Here is a 22759-nt window from a genome sequence, read left to right on the forward strand (position 1 = left end):
CCAGGTGGGAGTCAGTCTCTTCTCCCAAGTAACAGGTGATAGGACATGAGGAAATGGCCTCAAGTTTCGTCAGGGGAGGTTTAGACTGGATATTAGGAAAAATTTCTTCACTGAAAGGGTTATCAAGCATTGGAACAGGCTGCCCGGGAAAGTGGTTGAGTCACCATCCCTGGACATATTTAAAAGATGGGTAGACGTGGTGCTTAGGGACATGGTTTAGTGATGGTTTCTGTCAGTGTTAGGTTGATGGTAGGACTTGATCTGAAAAGTTCCTTCCAACCTAGACAATTCTATGATGCTGCATGGCAAGGCTAAATAGAAAAAGCTTTTGAAAGATATATTCTCTGATGTTTTCATGCATTCGAATGTATAGAAGTTCTTGAATAGTATTATCATTAAACCCTGAAATTCAGCTATTTAATATACCTACGTACAGACTTGGGATGCAGGTTTAGGCAGTCAGTTCAGGCTTTGCAATTCTGCTGAGTAAGCAGTATTTGAAAGAACAAGAATTATTTTAGTAAACATAGAGGCTGGTGGAAAATAAGTCTTTAAACGTGCATATATATATGCACACACATGTATATGTATGTGTGTACATAAAAATAAATAAAATACCTTTTTCAGCTAAGGGTTTCCAAAACCACACAGCTATTTGCAGGGACTTATTTAACTTCAGTTTTACTATTTTCTTGAAATAAAATGTATTCCTCACATTTGGAATTGAAATCCAGAAATGTTTGACTAGAATCATTACTTCTAAGTGTTAATAGTATTAATTTTGTCACTTGTTTGTTGACTTAAGGCTGTGTAAAGATTTTGATGAATTGCTTATATATTGCAGAATAAAAAAAAAATTTCTCAGTAAGGAAGGAATATTTCTTAGTATTCGTGAACAATTTAGGTAAGTTCATTCTTGCTTTAATTACTCTTTTGATTTACATGTCTCTTCTTTATTTTTACTTGATAGCTTGAGCAGATGGAACTTGAAGTTCGAGAAATCCCACCTCAAAGCCGAGGAATGTACAGCAGTCGAATGAGAAGCTACAAACAAGAAATGGGAAAACTTGAAGCAGACTTCGTGAGTTTTTCACATATTAAATAAAGAAGGCATCTATGAGAATTTTTAAAATATAATAATGCAGTTATTCATGCAATTGAGAGGATATTTTTGACTAGTGTGAGAAATGAGTTCTGTGTATATCTAGCTGTATTTATGGACAGATGAAAACCAAACTGGGGAAGAGAATTTTTTTTTTTTTTTTGTAGCAGTCTCCTACCAATATTCACATTGCTAGCCTTCTGTTCCTTTCCCCTGGCTCTGAATTGTTTCTGTGCCATTAAACACTGAGTGTTCATGCTGTAGGCAAAATAGTCAGCTTTTAATCCTGTTTCTCAAGGAATGACTGTTAGAATATCAGAGTTGATACTTAAATTATAACGTAAGTATACTCAGTGGAAAATAATGGTTTGTTTAAGACAACTTGTGGGCAGTAACATGAAAGGCAACATAATCTCCAGTACATGGAACTTTTGAACGTAGTGTATCTCATGTGCGTTTTGTTTCTTAGTCTCTGTGATTTCATTTCTATTGCGCTGACATTCTTCTTGGCTTTTGTACAAATTGGTTATAAATACTACACTTTTCAAGTAATAGATGCAAACTAACAAGATTCACTTGTCTAGGGGCTTCTGCTACAGTTATCAGTCCTCTTTTGTGACTAGGATTTGTACTGAATAGATTTAGAGACAAAACTGTTTCCTCTAAAATCCTGAAACAGTTCAAAGGGATTGCAAAATGTAGGAAAATACTATGTTAATTGGCAGCAGCTCAGTTCCTTCAGGGTAGGGAGAAAGAAATAACTAGTGGCGGTATTTTCCATTCACTGGAGAACTGTCAATTTGCACAGGTTGCTGGCAGCAGTTTATTCCTTCAGGGGAGGGGAGTCAAAGTTTATACCTGCAGCCAGGAAATCCAGCTAACTGTCACTCCTCTGTGCTTCTGCCAAGTTGACCAGTCGCACAAAAATATATTAGTTAGAAGATGGTTGTGTAAAGTTTGAGGAATGTTGAGGTAAAAAGGCTTGCATCAAAATTTTGAGGCAATCTCATGCTGTTCTGCTGTGTGAAGTGTGCATGGCCCTACTGGCTAAACAGGGCTTCCAAGAGAGAGCGATTTCTGGACGAGTAATGAATGCTGTTTGTCTTCTCGGATGTGGGAGAATTTTCTGTCAGTATATATTTGTTGCTGGCCTATTTCTCTGTGTAGGCAGAAGGGAGGAACTGGTACTTCCATATTCCCAGGCAATAGGGAGTGGGAGAGTTCAGAACTGGGTGCTCTTTATGGAAGAGGAGAAATGAGTGTATGTGAAAGAAATGTGTCAGAGCACTAGGAGTTATGCGATTGAAGGAACATAAGTTTGTGCTCAGAGCGAAGGAGAAAAAAGAAGGAACAGATCGTAATAATGAGTAAAAAAACAACAGCCCAAAACCCAAGGATGGCATTCAGGAGAAGAAAGTGGAGTGAAGGATGCAGCAACATGCCGAAAGAAAACAATAGCTATGCTTGGAAAAACCTCAGTTATGTGGAAAATAGTTTTGTTACAACTAAATTCCCTACATAATTCCAGTTTCTAAGTACTAACAGTTTTCTAAGTTTGTATGTGAGAGTTTGAGAATCTTTTTGGATTGTTCTCCAATCAAATAGCAACTTGTTGGAAACTGTATAGGAAAATGATTCAGTTGTGAGTTCAAAGAGGGAAGAGGAGGAAGGAAAGGAAATGTTATTTTCACTCTGTAAGCTGCAGGGTCACCGAAGGTAGGAATTTGAAAATATGTGCTGAAATGCAAGTGCTTTCGCATGTTCTGCCTGAATATTGTCCTCAATGAGTTGTGAACTGTTTGACTGTAAGCAACGCGTATAGAGTTTGTGTAAGAGCTTTAGCAAACCTTTAGGGAAAGCAGATCTAACTACTTCTAAAATGAATTCGCATTTATAGATGAAGGGAAATTCTTAACTGGAAATGAAAGTGGCGATTTCAGGTTATGATGAGCTTACAGGTTTGCTGGTCAAAGCTCTTGGCTCTTCCAAAAGGCACCCAGATGTGAGCTTGCGGAGTTAAGTGTTGTTCTTTTTAAACGGAGTTGGAATCTCAGCTGGATCCCACTATATTTGGCTTGGCCTCTATTCCTGTGTGAAGTCGTATGTGCACTGAGCAGAGGACATTTCTCAATCATCTTCAAGTCTATGTTTCATTTTAAAGAAATCGTGTCTGTGAAATGAATGGCAAAAATTACATACCTCAATATATAGTCTTTTTCAGTAAGTTCTGTATTTCAAACATGGAGTGAATGCAGAACTGGCACTGGTAGTTTCTTTTATGTTCATCATAATGAACATGAGTTTTGATCTTGTGGTTATTTGTATGCTTTGTAGCATCTTCAAAATTTGCCCTCACCCAAGCAGTTACGGAAAACAGCAGCACAGCAAGATATTTAAAAGTTAGGAGAAGTAAACATGAGGTATGTGGACCTGTCCATTCTTTACTTGCAGGATGGACAACATTAAGGTTTATTTGTGACAAGTAATATGTAATTGGTGACTTTATTTGGTCTTGGGCAGTATGTATAATAATGACAAAACACTGGGTTATTGCTTTAACATTATTTAGTACATGCTGTGACATCTTAATGAATATATAGTGGGGGGGGTTTTCTATGCACTTTACTATGCCAGAAGTATATTCTGCAAAACACGGATTTAAGCTTGGTTGAGCTATACTTTGAAAAGTTACTCCAGGCATGGCTTGTTCATCTCTAACTTTTTAATCAAATAAAACAAGTTGCGAGTAGGTGATTTATTTCCCCTCATTGCTAATCCTTATTATCTTGAGTCACACCTGCAGTTAGTTATCAGCGCTCTGCAGTCCAGAGGTGTGTGTGGAGGCAATGACATCTGTATTGCGCACAGGTAGTTGGTAACCCACTAATTGCATTAAATCATATCTGAGGAGAAAAAGCCACCTTGCTCCATTTTGGCCCTCCTTCTTGGAGAGTAACAGTGGTAATGAAAAAAAGAGCAGCTCAATTTTGTCATTAAAAGTACTCAGCATAGTACTATGAATAAGGATAGGGAAAATTAACAAAACAAGTGTTCCACCTCAACTTAAGGCAGCAGTGGTTTCTGATGCTTGCCTCAGTGCTGTGCAGGCTTCCACGGAGAGCAGATACCTGGGGAGAAATATAAGAATAGGGCAAGCATAAAGTGATACTTCTTTGCAAAAAAAGCCCTATACACCTCAAAAAGCTACCTTTCAAGCTTGCTTACTCTCTGTGATAAACGTATCAAACTGTTAAACTTTGTGCTGTTTTTTTTTTTAACTTGCAGATGTAAATCTTGGTTTTATCATCTTATTTGCAATATCATATACCAATATTGCATTTTTATAGCGGGATGTCATTCCTATTGGGTCAGGAAAGCTGTAGTGCCAACCCGTCGATGAGTGCGGGGCTCCTGCAAGGACCAGGCTCGCTGGGCTGCAGAGACTGGGGTAATGGCTCTATCTTGTGGCCCGAAGTGGAGTTGCAGACCACGTATTTGCACTTTCTGGGTTGATTAAGGTCTTGGGACCACCTACTACCGAGTTACTGAAATTTAAAACAATCATCCTATGATCAGGTCTTTTTCCGGTGCCTACCAATGCACCATTATGTGGCTTAAGCTTGTAAATACTTTGTTTTCAGCTATTTCACATGTAGAATGTCCATTGTGACTGCCTGCATGAAGTAAGTTCTGAATGCAGAAGCAGCCTTTTATTTTATTGCAGTCTTTTAAATACATGGACTACAGGTATTGTTTATTTTTTTCAAATAAAGCTTTTTTTTGTTAATTGTTACCTGAAAATAGCCAGTGCTCTTTAAATAGTGGGGATAGGCAGTGGTAAAAGGCTTTCCAGATGTTATAAACGTACTTTGACCTGAATCTATCTCAGTTCATGTGAAACTGTAACTGTATAAACTTAGCAAATGTGTGGTTATATGCTAGCATTTGTATTCACCACAAGGATTCCATGTACTGGCTCAACATCAGGGCACAATAAAAAAAAAAAAAAGCGGGCATTTTCCTAAAAAGCTTACAGCTGAAGTATAGTGTTCAAATAGATGAGGAAATATAAGAATCCAGTAAGACTATATTACACAGCAATATTCCTATTACAAAAATAAGTACTACACAATCAGTGCAGTATAGGAACTGTTCCTATTCTGTCATGTCAGCACAGAAGCAAATTTTACAGGTAACGTTTGTTATCAATCCAAGAGACAGAACTCATTCCTTTTAAAGACTCAGAATTGGTACTGATTTTGGTTATTCTGACCTTCAACTTAAAAGAAAAAAAAAAAAAGAGGGGGAGAAGTCATAGATTACATAGACATATACAGATATATATATTGTACAAAATCTGACTAAACATTTAAACATTTTTAGCATTTAACAACAGCTTCAGTTCAGTCAATAGTGAAGTTATATATTCACATTTCATACCTCCTACAGGTTCTGTTTAAGATCATTGATAAAATGGCAACTGCTGTTAAGCTTTAAAAACATTTAAGGAGATAAGCAAAGGAATTTCATTTGATAAAGTGAGCTCTTTTGTATGACTCTGAAGAGCCACCTGAGTCCAGAAGCTCACCTGAGCAACTGCTACAGCTGTGTCAGTTATATTCTGGCTGCTTTTTGCAAATACTGCTACCCTTATTTCAGGTTCAGCCACCTACCGAGACAAATATTCATATGGTTATAAGCCTAATGAACAACATTTGTCAAATGACAGGTTAGTGGCCTGTGTCTTTATGGATAGTCTTCCCTAGCTTTCCAGTTTGAGCTAGAAGTTTAGAGAGTCAACTGTTGCTGCTGGATTATTTTGATTTAGAAGGCAAAGCATTATTGCTTTAGAGTTACAAAATCATAAATGGCGTGTGGGACAGTTGTATATATCTTTATAGTTGTATCCTAATGCTGTTATTAAAAACAGGGAACCCACCATGTGTACATGTCATGTACGTGTGTGCACCCTGCATGGGCAGGCATGCACGCCTGTTGTGAAAACCTGATCTTGTTGACAAATTTGAAACAGATTAGTTTTTGCTATGTGAGTAGTACAGCTCTTTTGAACAGGGCTGTGGGGGATTTGTTTTAATGCACGTGAGATTGAACTGGTTAAGTTTCAGAAGAAAGAGTTTGAAATATCTGACCATGTACTTTGACGATCTAATTTTGAGAAAGCATTTTGTGAACAAAAGTTCTTTCACTGTTCCATTTTTATAAATACTGTCACCTTCTTGAGATAAGTAATCAGTCCTCTACACTGCAATCAAGCTGTTGTGTACAGAGGCACTGTGAGGTTGGGTTTCTTCCTCTGTTCCTTTTCTGATGACTTCTGGTACAATGTTTGTCTGCTTGGCTGCTGCTGAACATTAGGCCAACTTTTCTATGGAGGCAAATTCCACATTGTCTTCAGTTTGTTTTTACTTGTGCCCCACCTTGGCAGGTTTGCGGTGGAAGAAGGTGGAGGCATTTGACATTTTGCGATGACTTTATTTATAATACTGCTATTTTAACTGGGGGAAAAGTGATACAGGAAAGAACTTTTTTTTGGTTTTTTGGTGTTTTGGGTTTTTTTTTGTAACATTCAAGGCCTAAACTTGAGGTTTCAATGAAAGATTAAGAGGTGGTATAACTTAGATCCTCAGTAGATAACTTGCCCTGATTTATTTACAGCTTAAGAATTTTTTAATAGTTCTGTATGGAAGCATGGAGCAGGAAGGAAATTTATTTCACCATGGAATTTTCTAGTGATGACATGGTTTTCTTTAGAGGAAAGTGTGAAAGATGGGACTTAACATGCTTAATTTGTAATTAACCTAAGGGATTATGATTGTCTTAACTGAGATTCCTGAGGGGCCAGACCAGTGAAGAACACCTTACCTCCTGGGTTTTATAATTCTGTAGGTATTGCTTACAAATAATCTTCCCGTGTTTGACCGGTAAGATACATCTCATAACACAGTATGCGAAGAGATAATATGCTGGGTAAGGGCAACGGAGCAGAAAATTTTTAATGTCAATAAAATTAATTCTTTAACTAGATTCTTCTCTCAACAGACTTCACCTTGATACTCGTAGGAAATTGTGTGTGTTTCTCTCCAGGGATGTTGCTCATCTGTTAACATGTAGGAATGGGACTGGTGAGTTTTGTGGCATGCTGTTTGTTGGTCCTTCGTCAAGTCAGTGACTGTGGAGATGATGCACATGATTTTAAGAAAAAAACAGTTTGTGGAGTACTAGACTTGGCTGAGCGATTACAAATAAAGGTGCTTTCAGGAAGCGATTTGGTGAGTCTGATAATTCTTGTGTGGCTGGGGGCTATGAATGAAAGGCATATTGAGTCCTACAGCGCACTGTAAGCATTCATGCCTCTCTCTTTCCTTTCTCCCTTCACACACAAAATGGTTCTGTATTAAATCAAGCTAAAAAGTGGTTTATGGCAGAATGAAATCCTCCTGTAAAATATGTTTTAAGGCATGTAATAGAAATTCAGCATGGCATCAGCTCTGCCTTTTTCACTTAACATCCTTTCTCACCTGGCAGTCTTTAGACAAGTCTGGATGCCAGCCCTCATCAGCCTTTCCCAGGTGGAGAACTCTCATTTCTGTTTACCATGTAATTTGTTCTTACGTTAAAACTTCTACTTCTCAAAGTTGTAGAACTAAATCTGTTTGCTGGTCTTCCTAGTAGATAGTGGAAGAAGCAATGTCCACTCAAAATGACTTCTAGCCAGCTGTGAGTAAAGTGACTTCATATACAGAAGGTGAATACTGTCTTTCGGGGGGCAGAAGGAGGAAGGCTTTAATGATTTCCTCTTTCTTGGTGATTTCTTATTTTAGTCAAGTGATACTCTCCTACCTGTCATGCAAAAAGAAGCAAGCTGTCATTGTCCTGCTTTTGATAGCAGCAGTAATAAAGGTTCTGCAGTTGGAACATAGATGTGGGATGCGATGATGAATAAAGCAGAACAGAGCCTATCTCACTCTCCCTTCATTGTATTGCTCACCTGCACTCGTATAAGTAGAAGTTTGATTTAGTTTCTATCATGACTTAGAAATATAAAGATTTTAAGAAAAAACAGCAGACAACTGAGCAAAAAACCCCATTATTTTAATATGCTTGCTTTTCAGACTAGAACAACTGCACTCTCCGGTTCCTCAACGTGTTATTACTCTTTTTTTTTTTTTTTTTTTTTTTTTTCCCCAGCTATAGAGAGGCTAATTTGTGTTTGACTGAAAAATAGGGAGAGACATGTGCTACTAGTAAAGCAAAAAAATAGGGAGAAGGTACCGGTTTGACACTGGAAGGATTGATTATAGCCCTTTTCAGATTTCTTGATTTGTTTGTTCAGGGAATGACACTAGATGGCACTGTTTGTTTGCAAAGCAAGTATTTTTTTTCTTTTTTTTTTTTTTTCCTCCCCTCCCTTTTTTTTTTCCTGTTTCTTTTTTTCTTTTTTTTGCTTTGGTAGTAACTGAAATTACTGTTTCATGAATAAAATATTTCTGGTGGGATTTGCATTTCTATATTGGCTGAAGATACTGTGTTGAATGTTTTATTAACCAGCCCAGTGCAACTGTCAGCCTATTAAAGAGATCCAATGGACCCTGTTTAGCTAAATAAACTAAATAAATCCAATTCGTCAAATTGTGTTCCTGGCTGTTTATTTTCCATTCTTTTGATGTACAGTTTATTTTAAGTTAAAGCCACATAGTTTTAAAAATTAATGTGAAAATAGAATTTAGTGTTTGAAACATGAGGAGACTAATTGCCATGGTCAAAAATAGCTTTCCTTTATGGTGAAGCTGCCGTCTGGTAATTGGTGAACTTTTTATTGGTGACTGATTAAGTGTCCCATGTCAAAAATTGGTTTGGCAAACAAGTGGTTAATGGTTTTTTTTGCCTGCTTGCTGGGTTCTGTTGCTTTCATGAAATGAAACTTGAAATATAAGCACTGCTGTTAAAAGTAGCTATTTCTACCCAACTTCAAGAGGTTTGTGCTTCATCTTGATATTTGCTCAATCAGAATTCAAGGGGAAATTTTCATATGATCATTACATATTAAACGCTTGTTGAAATTCCGATTGCATCATAGGCAAATATTAGAGCGTAAAGCAATCTCTTTACATAACTGAATATATTGTATGTCTGGTTGTCAAACAGCTGACAAACATTACAAATAATAGCATTCATTATATTCTGCTAGTACAAATAATATTTTAGTTACCTTGTTTTTTGCGGAAAACCTTTGCCATAGGAGACAGCCTATAAATTTATGGTAATGTTATTGGCATAGTAAAAATTCTTCTGTGTCAGTTAAAAATTCTTGTAAATGCAAATATATTCTAGATTTGTTAATAAGCGAAATGAAGAAACATTGATGGATGTATTCACTCATTCTGGCGCTTTCTGTAGCGCTGCTTTAGTGATGTTATATGTTAACTTTTGTGTGGTTTACAAGAAATTGATGCTGCCAGGTATCGTATTTGCATAGTTTTACTTTTATGATCTCAGATTTCCAAAACTGAAATACTGAAATTTAATGCAATAGAAACACAGTTGTTTAAATTCTGTTTCTGGCTTTTCTCTCAAGAAATCTACTCTAATGGATTAAAAAGTCTTTGTGAAGAGCTAACGTGTTAGTATGAGTTTGATAGTGTTAGGGATTCTTAAGGAAAATCGTTCAATCAGTTTGTTCTACCTTTTTTTCTTACAAATTATGGTTGAATTTAACTGAAATTGTACATTTTTGTTGCCGTCCCTCCCCCAAACGCTAACCCAAGAACTAAGTAGATATTTATGCAGATATCTTCGGTGTTGGATAAAGGGATAAAGTGCAGTTTCCTTGTGTAGATAGACTTTCATTTGTTCTGAAAAATATTAAAATTTCTTTAATATTTTCAAGTTGCAATTATTTAAAAATGCCATTTAATAACTAAACCACACAATGTTAGCCTGTTTTCTCTCTGATAAAACCTTCCCACTTTCTGCTCTAAGACGGTTCTTTTTAACATATCAGTAGTAAACACAGAAAAAACTTTTTTTTTTTTTTTTTTTTTTAACTGGCTAGCGCAGGTAAAAGGAGATGGACTTTTACAGCAGTGGAGGAGATGTCTTGTTTCTGGCTTAAGACTTGATGAGGAAGGAATATAAAGCAAAAAAATGCAGCTGGAAGTGTATTAGAATTATGTCCCCCCCACGCCTCTCCTCCCTGTAATGTTCTTTACTATGTGAAGCATATGGAAAAAGTGTGAATATCTCTGTTCTTTTGTTTGGTAACTTTTTTATTTGTATTCTGCAATCATTTAGTAGTCAGTCCCAAGTACAGTCAGCTTCCCTTAAAGCTGCTGTACAAACCACAACAAAAAGTGGTTCTTGGCCACAAAGGCTGTTTAAAACTTGCTGTTCTTTCCCAGTTGGGGAGGAAATCCCTGCAAAGGCTAAAGGATCTGTAAGTTGTATGTTTGACAATTTAGTGCTTGTATACATTTATAATAAGTGGATCAAATACAGTACCTCCTTACTTTTCATCCACTTTTTATAAACTGCCTTTAGGGTGCTAGGAACATAAGTCTTTTCCAATATTTAATAAATACTACAGAGATTTCACTCCTAAAAGAGCTGATCAATGAAAATTAGAGTAGGAATATAAAGAACAGATAGTAAAAAGGAATATAGCAGGTGGCTTCTGGGATCAGCAGTAGAGCAGAGCAATTTTTCATGCTGTAGTAACATTTAACCATTTCTGATGGGTTTGACGAAAAAAGATTTTTGCTAACTAAATATTTGGTGCCTCGTGTGTAAAGAAAAATAAATTGGGGAGTGTATGCATGGGCTCTGCATGTTTCCCTTTGAGCAGCATTTGTGCTTACTTCCTCAATCCCCACAACTTTCCAACGTGTCCTTAATTTTATTATTATTTTTTTTTATTTTCAGACAAGTTAAGACTAGAATGAATAAGGGCAGTGTTTGCCAACTTACCCTCCTGGTCAGCACAGAAACACGTTAGGTAGGCTTTTGGAAAACACTGAATTGCAATTGCAGACTTTGTACCTGTTCACTGTAGACTCAAATGTGAATTCTGGCAAGTCAAAGAAAAGGCTGGTATTGTGTTTCGTGGGTCCTGGCTGGGACCTTACATAGAAAATGTTCCTGCATTACGAAGGCAACGCTTTCCTTTCCACTGATTCATGAGTAGAAAACTTTGAGCCTTTAGTAAATCAAATTGTAAGCTTTGCTAGGGCGTATCATCAGCCAGGAAAAAAGTGGTATTTAATATTTGAGTTAAGAGAGAATAGTGGTATTAATGTCAAAGCAAATTCAGTTATTTCAGAATTTGAAAAGTAACTTTCCGTAATGATGGTTGGTATTTTGGGATGTGTAACTGCAAATATTTTGACATAGGGATCCCTCTTTGTAGAGTGCCTAGCACAAAAGCATTTCTCACCCATGAGTACGGCTCTTTGTCACTGTGATAGTGAGCATTAACTAAATAGAACTGTGCAAGGAACTGAATTGTTCTCTTGGTGTGTTTCTTGTGATTATTTTTATTTTATTTGTTTAAGAAATAGAGGTTAGTTTCAATATTATGGATTGTTCCATTAGCAGCTGTCTTTGAAACTACAGATTTTCATTTTTTATAATTTCTAGCATCCTGAAAAAAAGACTGAGAAACATTTATCTAGGATTAATGTGGTTGGGACTAAAACTAATAATGCAAGGATGGGTTCTTAACTATATTTCCAGGAATATTTTTTATTAAAAACAAATGTTTGATTTGTAATGACTGTGTTTTTGTATTGCTTTGTAATTCAATGCTATTAATACTCCTAAGTGACCATGTGATTTCCTCTTCTTTCTGCCCAGTCTTCAGGAGAAATCAAACTCTGTGGTTCAGTTGTGTAAGCTTCCCACAAAGTTAGTTCAGTCAACTAAATCAAGGTAAAAAGTTACAGAAAGGTCAGGATTAAGTTAGGGGTTGCTAACCTGAATCGCTTCCCCAGCCTTTTTAAGCCCTTAGTGTTCCTTTTGTCTTTTCTTCACCTTCTGTCATGTTGTCCTCCTGTTAGATCTTTATTTCAGTTGAAGGCACCTGGGCTGCATCTTTCTTCTGACCCATACTGCGAGTCAGTTTCAAACATGTTATTAAGGTCCCCTTTTTCCATTCATGAGCTACATGTCCGGCATTCAGCAATGCAGATTGGTGGCTCAGCACCTGTGCCCTCTAGAGATCTTGGTTTAAAATGCGTGAATTTTAGAATGGCCATAAGGAAAATTTGCTCCTTTCCCTCCCCATTTTCACTTTTCTTTTTCTGCTTCTCTTTCTGGGACAAACTTTAAAAGTTTTCACTTTTAATTTGTACCTAAAAAGTACTCTATAGCTAAGGTCATCTGCTGAGTTCCCTTCTCTCATAATCTAGGACCAGTTTTCAAGCCATTTTATATGTTTTAAAAAAATATCTTACCTGAGGACTTCTGTCCCGCCTGGGGCTTCACATACAGTAGTGGTGTTTGGTTTGGCAGTGCTGTGATTTTGAAGTGAATCCCTCAGTTTTCCTCGCTTACTGCACGTGAGTCTGAATAGGATTGCTTTTTGAGGAAAATTAACTGGAAACCCCATTTCAGATATGCATCAAACACAGAAATAAGGATCTGAACCAAAGGCTGGTGTTTGAGACAGCTTTGAACCATGTTGAAGTGAGGGTGTTTGGTCTAAGAACTGGGCTATATCTATTCTGCGATAAAACCTGAAATCATGTACACTGCAGAAACAATAGTGGAAAAACTCCAAGAATGCTACCTGTTCTGATGTAGTTAAATGTATCCTTTTGGAGCAAGACTATCTTTTGAGGTCCTTCCTTCCTTTGTGGAATATTTGGGCCCTTTGGAAATTTCCATTCACCATCTCATACCATATTTCAAACAAAGGAAATCAGGGTGCGGGCTTCTGTAGCCTGAAGTCTGGCTATTAGTAAGTTTGGACTACTTTTATTTTTAGTTGTCTTTTCAGTTAGCCTGATTAGTATATAAAGATCACTTACGACGGATCATGTGTCAATTCTTTCACCTACTTGTCATGTAAACAGAAAAACAAAGCTGCTTTTCCATCATATTCAATGTGCTTTCAAGGTCTTCAGCACTAAATTTCTGATATCCACAAAGGATTAGTGGGTGATACTTACAATATTCTTTATCTATGTCCCCAACTATACTCACTGTGTTTGTGATTTTTGACACAAAAGTTACATGAATTAGTAAAATTCCTGTTATCTAAGCAACAGGAAATCCAAATCAAGTCTTGGAGCATGTTCAGCATGTCTGCTGTATTCCAAGAAATCACTATCCTTAACCCTGTGAACAGTTAAGAGGCTGTGGCATGCAATACTTCTTGATGTCCATAGTTATCAAATCATAGTATCAGCTTCATTATATAATAAGCAAATTCTTCTCCATGTCTTATGCTGAGGTGTAGAGTGGGACTTGCTGAAGAGAAAAACAAACAAACCTTTTCTAGCAAGGAGAGGTCTCGTCTATGAACGGTCTATTTTCTGTTTCCTCCTTGCCTTTAAACTTTTCTGTGCTACTGGCCATAATTTGGCCTGAGTTTGGCTTGGGCAGGATTGTTTGAACTAATCTATACAATGGAGTTTATCCTTGCATTCAGATAAATAAGATATTTCTTTTCCCTATAGAGCAAGCTATTGCAATCTGGCTGGAATGACTTGCTGATTAGGTGTTGGCTGTGTAGTGGTGGTGGGAGGGATGGAATTCTTGAAATGAAGCTGTGCTGCCCTCTATTACGTGTTTTGGGAAGTATCTAGAAAGAAATGAGAATAGGTTGTCCTTTTGCCGTTATAAACGAAGAAGGTGGACCTATGATAGTAGCGTTCCTCTTGAGGGAACTGAATCAAGCACCTAGTGTAGAAAGTGAAGTGAAAACAAATGTATTGCTTTGCTCAGCTTCAGAGTTGCAGTTTCTTGTGCCTTATATTTTAACTTTTATGCAGGCTTACTGTATTTTAGATCAGAAGAAGAAATCTTTGGTGTGTGTTTAAATACAGGTGAACAAGTTTGTGTATTTGTGCATTGGTTTTTTTTAACATTAAACAAAGCCCTTTCCCCTGCCCAATACTGTCACAATGAAATTCAAATTCTACAAGAATTATAGTCTGTCTGTAAGCTTCACTGTTGGACACATCACTTCAAAAATAGCCATATGAAGAAAAATGCGTGATGCACTTATTGACAGAGAAAAGGCAATAAATCCAATCTGATTCAGGAAGCTGCGAAATATTTTAATAACTTTTTGACATTTTCCTGTAGTCCTTATTTACCTTATCAATAGTTATGGTGACATATGATTGTCAACTTTTTATATTAAACCAAACTAATAAATTAAACATGTTGTGTTTATACCTGATGAAAGCTGACGTTTTGGAAAGGTGTTAAAATATACTGACAGGTCTTGTTCATAAACTCCTTTGGTATAAATATGTAGATGACATCTTTAGATATTGTTTGTACATAGGCTGATAGGCAGGAAACGTTGACAACGTAACAAATGCAAATGTCAACCCCACAATTTAACCTTTCTATGTAGGAAAAGATGTTAGTTTTAAGTTACATGTATCTTTTAACTTTATTTTCAAAGTTTTTTTTGAGCCTGTTATCATTGCCGTTTCATGTGCCAGTGAAAGTAACACTGCAATAAGAAAGATTTGCACTTAAGAGCTTTTCTCTGTGGTGTTCCTACTTAAATGACTACAGCTGAGAGGGTGTTTTTTCCTCTAATTCTTTTTATTTCTCATGTTCTCCTATTACCTTCTGAATCTCTCTGCTGTATCACCTGTTCATTCATGACTTGCCAACGGTTCAGGGCTTGTAAGTCTGACACAAGGGCAGTAAACCAGTAAAACTATTTTTAAAATGTTACAGCAGTTTATTGTAACAACAGACATGTGGCCTTGGCTTTAACCCGGATCAGGGTTGCTTCGTATGCAGAATATTTCTGACTTGACCCCGGCCTCCTCCATGGTGACGTAAATCCAGTATATGTTATCTGCTTGACTTTTTTCTGCATCCTCTGCAAGCTGCAGTTATTATGAAATCTTCCAAAAGTTATGCCCAGTTTCTGGTGGTGAGGGCCCTGAGGGCACCAGTAGCCCTTAAGGGCCCTGAGTAGTCTCCTCCACCCTCCCATGGCCCCGGGCCTCACCTAAGGGCTGTGTGTCTCTGCTCCAGGGGTGCCAGGGGATGCTACTTTCCAGCTCCCCGCGGCCCTGCCCAGCCATGGGCCTTGCCGAGCTGGACCCTGATAAAATCCTGGCCTGAACTTTGGGAGCTGTGCCAGATGTCCCAAGGGACCTGTAAGTTCCCTGTCCTCGGCCTTTCTGACTTTGAAAACTGCTTGATCCAAACTGCTCGAGTAATGCTTTTCTATCACACAGCTAGGCATGTCTGCCTGTGGGCTAATGTCTGGGTGAGCAGTGTGGCGTCTTTTGTGTACCAGCATGGAGGGCTGCTGGTGGGATTTCGTAGTGCTGACTTAGGGCATGCATTGAAATATCGAGTATCTTGCACTGTTTTCGGAATGGGAATGCCCATTTTGATTGGTAGGTGTGAACAGAGTTACCACTGAAGCCTGTAGCCTGTCTAAATTATGTCTCTCAAGGTGCCATTTTAGTCTGGTGAGGGGCTTTAAGAATACAAACTTGCTGCACTTTCATGCTGTCCTCTTTCTGTCACCCAGGCTTTTTGCTCTCTCTTTTGGTGACCGGTTTCACAACCAAGATGAACTTTTCCATCATGTTCTTGCTGCTGCTTCATGCAGGTCTTCCTTTATTGCTATTGAACGTGCGCTCACTGGTAGATTGGGAATGTATTAGTAGATGTTCCATGATGTTTCACACAGCTCTCAGGTTGGAATCTCTGAACGAGAGAGTGCTTTGAATATTAACTCTATAATAGCTAAGGATGTATCTGTGAATCTCACCAAGGATAATCCACTCTTTCCTCACATGTCGGTGAACGTGCTGTACTCTGTGTGTTGGATAGAGAGGTTAAGCAGAAGTTTGGGAAGGGGAGGCTGGTGTTAATTGGTTTGTGACGCTGGATTGTGGGAGCTGTAGCTGTTATGTCAGGAATTACAATTTGCTAAATTTTAGTAGTGGTAGAGGAAGGAAGTTCTACTGCTTTTGTTGTCCTTCCTTTGTGAATGAGTTAAAGGATGTCCACAGTCACAACTGGACCTCTGTTATAAATAAAAACAAAAATGTACCAACGGTTTTGGTGTTCTCAAAGTGCCTACAGAGGTAGTTAGTGAAGGTCAAAGTAATGGGAGGTTGGTGCAGGCATATAAAATTTAATAGTTTTGGAAGGCTTCAAGTAAATTATTCTGGAAAAGAGTTATTTTTAATAAACTCCTTTAACTTGGTATTGAATCAATCAGCCAATTAGTGCAGTCCTGTTTTGTATTGTGGAAACTTTGGTAGCAGATTAATGAACACCAACCTTTTGGGCAGAGATATTTCTGCAGTTAGACTGACTTAGATATTATGTATTAATTAAAGGTAGCTCTCAAAAGCATTTTTCAGCTGTATATTTTTTCTTTTAGTTAGATGGACAGATTTGGGATGTACATCTGTGATACTGCATAATTGACAGAAAACCCTCTGGTATTTGACTGTCCAAAGAACATGAAAGGTATACTTTACTGTGCAACAATCATATTCTGTCAGATGGTTGCATTGACTTTCTGAAACAGTTGGAGAAAATTGATAAGACCTAATGTAAATGAAACTTACGTTTGATACTTACCTCATGTTACCTCCCTGTGATACCAAGCAGTTCCCAATCGTGCAGTAAGCGTGTTTTGCATGGTTCTTATTCCAAATCTTTCCCTGGGGAAATCACTGGAAGTTGTGGGACAAAGCTCTTTCATGTGCTGTTTAACCACCATTGACTTAGTTTCCTGAGTTATCTAACTAGGTGGCTTGATTTAATCCACTTCCTTTATACAGACTATAAATTGCTGCCTTGTATCAGTAGCATTGACCATTTTTTTCCTGAAAAAAAATATACCTTTAATTTCTAAACCATTATTTGGAAATGTAGTTTTAAGATTCCCAGTAACTCTGGCAGGGCCTGGGTGCAGTGTAGCTGCAGCGTACTTTTGGAAATTGCTATTAGTTCGCATCTGGTCCTTTAGCTTTATTTAGCAGCTTTTCTGCTCAGTGTAGTACCAGCTCTCTTTTTCTTCCCCTAGGTTTTTTGTTGTTGTGCATTTCCTGCTTAACAGAATGTTTGTTTAAGTAGATATAAGTGCAGTGAATTTCCTGGAAGTTACTCATTGGGGAAATTGAAATTAAATTTTAAAATATCATTAGTAATGCAAACAATAAATTCTTTCATTTGCTGTAGGCGTCTTTAGGTTGGAATGACTAGAAAAGGTTCTGGTTAATTAGAAGTAATTTGTTAGAAACCTGAATCCTTTTTTTTTTTTATTTCCTAGATTAAAACTCAGTTCCCAGCTGGATGCTTATAAGTGCAGGAAATGTAATTGTGAGATGATTAATTGCAAAAAGATGGATAATTGGAGTTCATATGATATGTCAAATATGGCTAAACCGAAAGGTTTTCTGCATGTTGAAAGAGATTGGCTGAAGTCTAGATTGCAGAATATTGAGCAAGGAGTGTTTTTAGAGATTAATAATCACAGATTGCTGCAAAAGGACTGGGCAGAGCTTGACTGTAAAGAGCTAACCCCTCCCAGCCCTTTCGGGTTTTAATTAGCATGGGTTTGGTTTTGTCCTCTTCCCTTTATTGCTGTTATGTGAATTGGAGATTAGGAAGCACAGTAAACATCATACATCTAACACCAATGCTTAGAGACAAAGATATCTCCTCCTCTCCACTAAGAAAGGCTCAGCCTACTGTAGGATAACAGCTGAACAGTCCTAGTGGACTTGTGTATCTGAGTCTCTTGTGTTATTCCCTCCCCAGTGCTTTGCCTCACAATCAGCATGTTTTCTTCTATAGATTTTTTTTTTAACGTATGTAATATTTGCTTTGAGTCCCTTTTTGCATTCTCTTTAACTGTACTGTAATAATAATTTAAAAGGTGATACATACAGTATGAACTGCATCAGTGGCATTTTGTTTTCATTATCCCTCATAGATGCTTAGCAAAACAGTGCCTGGTGTTTTAAATTACTTCTGCTTTGCTTTAAAATGGGAACTTAGGTTTGAATAGCCTATTGTTCTGTTAGCTACTACAATGCACTTCAAACCACATATATTCACTGTATTTTGGGATCATATAAAATATTTGTTCACCCCCCACGCCCCCAACCTATAAACTTCATATCTCAATAAGGAGTTTCTCAATAAGGAGTTTCTAACCCTTGGAAATACTGCTTTACAAATTCAGCTAATGACCCAAATACAGCTTGTTTGTTGTGTATGAGTTGTATTAAAATAACGTACTGTATGTGTATTGTCATTAATGATATGCTCATTTTGATAATGGAGCTGCAGTCTCTTAGTATGTAGTCCTTGGGGAGATGCTGCATTTTTTTAACTAAGTATTGTTCTGGCTCCTTTCCTTGATTGGCCCAGAAATAGCAATCAGCTGGGGAGCAGGATGACATGCCTCTTAGCGATCCCTTTTATCTTTGAGATGAGTATCAACATTGTATGCTTCCTAATGGAAGTGTAATTTAATGAAATCTATTGGGTAAACATACTTCAGATGTTCAAAGGAGGTGACAAAATTTTTGCTGGCAGCCAGGACCTGGCTGGTTTCCAGCTTGCCTTTAGCTGCTATGCATATAGCATTGAGAGAGGCACTTAAAATAGGAACACAAAGTATTGTTTCTATTGTGTTTTGGGTTGTGGATTTTTTTTCCCCTCTGTTTTATTTTCCTTATTTTTATTTTTGTGGTATTTGTACTAATGCCCTCTGACTTCTAGGCTTTCTTAGTAAAATGCTGCGTGAGGTCAGGTTTCTCCTCTCCCCCTAAAACACAGATAACAGTGTTAAACTCAGGGGAGATCGTTGGCACAGAACGTGCTGCATATTGGGGAGAGGGGGTGTGTGGGGGTGAGTAATCGAGACTACTGTTAGTCAGTAGCTCCATGAAAGAGTAAGTTCCTCTGTAGGCTGATAAAATTAAACATCCTGTTTTAAAGATTGTGGCAGAGCACTTTTATCAATAATAATTGCTGATGCAGAATTGCCCTTTATGAGGTTTTATAACAGATGGCTGGGAGTGGAAGAAAAGCTGCTCTGACTTCCACCTTCTCAGCTAGAAACAAGATTGCTAAAAGGAGACAGTTGTCCCTCTTACCATTGCTCCCTCCTCATTACAGAGCACAGTGATCCCACACACACACTTTGTGGTAGCAAACTTGGCAGAAAGACTGGAAGATTGTATCAGCAATGATGTCCCTTTAAGTGGATGTTTAACTGGACAGCTGATGGATCTTATTGCACAGATCCTAATGGTTTGGTAAACTGTAGGAAAGTATTTGAGAGGAAATACATTAGCATTTAGACACATTTGAATGTGGGTTTTTCTTCTCTATGTGTGAGGGCTAGGGCAGGTAGTTTTTCTTTGAAGACTTCCACAGAGGGCAGAATTGGGGGTCAAAGAATGTGCGTCACCTGCCTTTTGCTGTTCTTTCAGGTATCGTTGGCTAAATCAGAGCTTCTCATTATGACCCACTTTGTTTCCTGCTTGATCCCGTAAAGAAGTCTCATTCCTAAGCTTACATTGTCACTCTCCTATGAATGTGTGACATGATATATTTGATCATTGTGGTTTTACTGTGGTAACAAGTGAGTTTTTTGGACTGAAGGAAGTCATGGTCTGCCAACAGGGAGCTTGTTCCAAATGTTCCAACTTTGGGTACAAAGGCAAGGGTTAAACAACTGACTTTTTGTAGTGTTGCTAAGCTTGTATTCCATGTGAGGACAGTAAATAAGTATCAAGATGAAATAAGGTGTAAAATGGACTGAAATATATTGCTTGTTTACAAATAATGGAAAAAAATGTGAAAAATTGAGGAAGAAAATTTAAGATATGTCGATGTACCTGCTATTTTTATAACTGTAGGCTATAACGGTCATACAAAATCCGTTCAAAGTGTCTTTGATTCTTCAGACAAACTGCATATTACTTTAATGCTTACTATATTTTACAAACTTTCTAATGATGCCCAAAGTTTGTGCAAGACCCAGGTATATACTTATTTACATATGTGTGGATGCACATACAATGTTGTGCTGTATATGGAATACATGAATGCTAGTTTAGCTTGTGGCAGTTGTGGGATGGTTAAGACTATATATAATTTAAGACTATTTAATATATAAACACATTTTATTTAATTTTGTCCTTGCATTGCTTCTGGAGACTGGTGAGGAGAGGCAGGAAATGGGCAAAATTAGAGGCAGCAGCAAAGTTCATGACTTTATATGTTGTGAACCCAAAATAATTAAAAGGTTCACCAGGCTTTCAACTTAAGAAAATTAATTCAGCAGTGGCTAGAAAAAATATTTTCCGAAATAAAATGTTTGGCAAAGTTGTGAGATATCTTGGCTTTAGACCTGCTTCTTTGAGACTATGAAGTCCTCCTTTAAAGTGAAAGGTTTCTCTACACTTTTTGTGGACTGGTTAGCATTGTGAATGGGTATCTCAGTGACCACTTCAATGAAAACACCTTGAAGTGGTACCTTAGTATCTTAATATAATTGGGTTTGTTCTGTAATGCTTTCTTTAAGTACAAATCAATGCAGTGGCATAGTATTTGCAGTGGTTGTTTTGTATAACCTTCGTGGATGTGCAAGCAGCTTTTAAAGTCGGGTTTCCAGAAAACCATGGTACAACTTGAGCACAGAAATATGAAATATGCAATGACGTGATTGTACTTATTCTATCTGTTCCGTGGTGAAATTAGGCTTGAAGGAAGCCAAGCATTGGATCTTTTGGTTTTGTTTCTGTTCCCCTTCACCTAATTACCTGTTGAGAGTCCAAGGGAAGGCAACTCACTGCTGTAGGTTGGTGAGATAGTATTTATTAGCTTCACATCCACTCTTTGCATTTAGGTGAAGGTGCTGACTTAAAGCTTTTTCATCTTGATATTTTTCTGAGTTCCTCTTCCACCAAGGACATAATTAGATGGTAGTCTGCTTTGTCTCTCTCTTTTTCTTCATTTTATTCCTCCTGATCTGTTTCTTCCTTTACAGCCATCCACGCTGCAGCTGCTTCATGCCCCAGTGCAGAAGATTAAGCTGCTTCTGAGACCACCATCAAAAGCTTCTTTCTGACTAGGTCTATAGGAAGATGCAGAAGCATTACCTCTGACTGCTGCCATTGCCATCTTTATCATCTTTTTTTCCCCATTGTCAAGCCATCGTTTGTAGCTGCTGTAAGCTTTTACCTGTGGAAGCTTAAAAGATATAGGTTGAGATTTTTTCAGAAAGGACCCTGGAGAAGTCAGTGCTCAATCCTCGATGGCTTTCAGACCTGAGCAGCTTAGACCTCTTAAAAATTCTAGTCTTATGTCTTTTCAGGTGGGATTTTCAGATTCTCATGAGTAACCCATAAAAGGATGATACGTTGAAACCTGTACCTCATTTCATGGTTCAGGAGGGCTTGTTTTTTCAGCTTATATAAGTGCTTTTGAAATTTCATCCTTTGACAAGATCTGTCTCAAGAAACGTGTTTCAGTCTTAGCAAGGTAGTGTTTGAACAGCTGTGAATTCAGAAAGAATCACTTGCCATTTGGGGAATTTCATTGACATTTTCTTTCATGTGAAATTCCAGTATGGTTGAGCAACCAATATATCCAGAGGCCTTTCAGGTTGGTGGGCCTACCAGCTAAGGTAATAAAAATGGAAACTTGTAGCAGAGCTAATACTTAAATTGTTGGAGAAAGGGGCAGAAGTTACATCAAAGATTGTTGAAGTGTTGGATGTTGCAAAGAACGAGGAATGCAAGAAAGTCTAGAATGTTATCTTGAGAAAGTCTTTGGGAAGTGATCATCATCTTCTGGGGCATGATTCAGAATGAGTCTGCAGTCTGGGAAACTGTTTGTCCTTACACAGCTCTTACTGAAAAACAAAAACCAAAACCAAAAAACCAGAAAACAACAACCCCAAACAACCCAAACCCACCTCTTACTCCATCTTCTCTAAAAGGAATGAATTTTCCTATTTTAAAATGATATCAGGTAGATGGATGACAAGATTGAAGTGGAACTGAAATTAATAGCCGAGGGAAAGAGAAAGTTATACAATTATATATAGCATTGGGAATAGTATTATAGATACTGGAGGTAATCAAATCAGTGAAGTGCAGTTCTTGTAAAATTTTCCTATAGGAACGTATTGATAAAGTTGAGAGAGATGGTATATCTTAGAAAAGTCAACACAGTAATACATCACATTTGAAACCTCTATCAAACACTTGACATAGTAGTTAGAAGACAGTGGTATATCCCCAAGGACCATAAGAATGGCTGTATTAGGTTGGACCAATAGCCCATATAGCTTCATGTTGTTTCTCTGTGAGTAAGAGGTCACTGGAGAAGAGCGCGAGGGTAAGCCAGATATGTACCGATGCTATTCTTACACTCTTACAGCCTTTCTCA

At 37.7% G+C, this 22759-nt stretch overlaps 1 protein-coding gene across 6 annotated transcripts in view; it reads left to right on the forward strand.

Moving 5' to 3' along the window:
* VTI1A (vesicle transport through interaction with t-SNAREs 1A) overlaps positions 1 to 22759 on the forward strand; it is a 290579-nt gene that overhangs the window by 13815 nt on the left and 254005 nt on the right. For all 6 annotated transcript variants that reach the window (XM_074591127.1, XM_074591124.1, XM_074591128.1 and 3 more), the window contains exon 3: positions 971 to 1081. In XM_074591127.1, the coding sequence (XP_074447228.1) occupies positions 971 to 1081 (111 nt within the window). The remainder of the gene's footprint in view (positions 1 to 970; positions 1082 to 22759) is intronic.

The sequence above is a fragment of the Larus michahellis genome, chromosome 6 (genome assembly GCF_964199755.1).
Source record: "Larus michahellis chromosome 6, bLarMic1.1, whole genome shotgun sequence".
NCBI classification, from domain to species: domain Eukaryota; kingdom Metazoa; phylum Chordata; class Aves; order Charadriiformes; family Laridae; genus Larus; species Larus michahellis.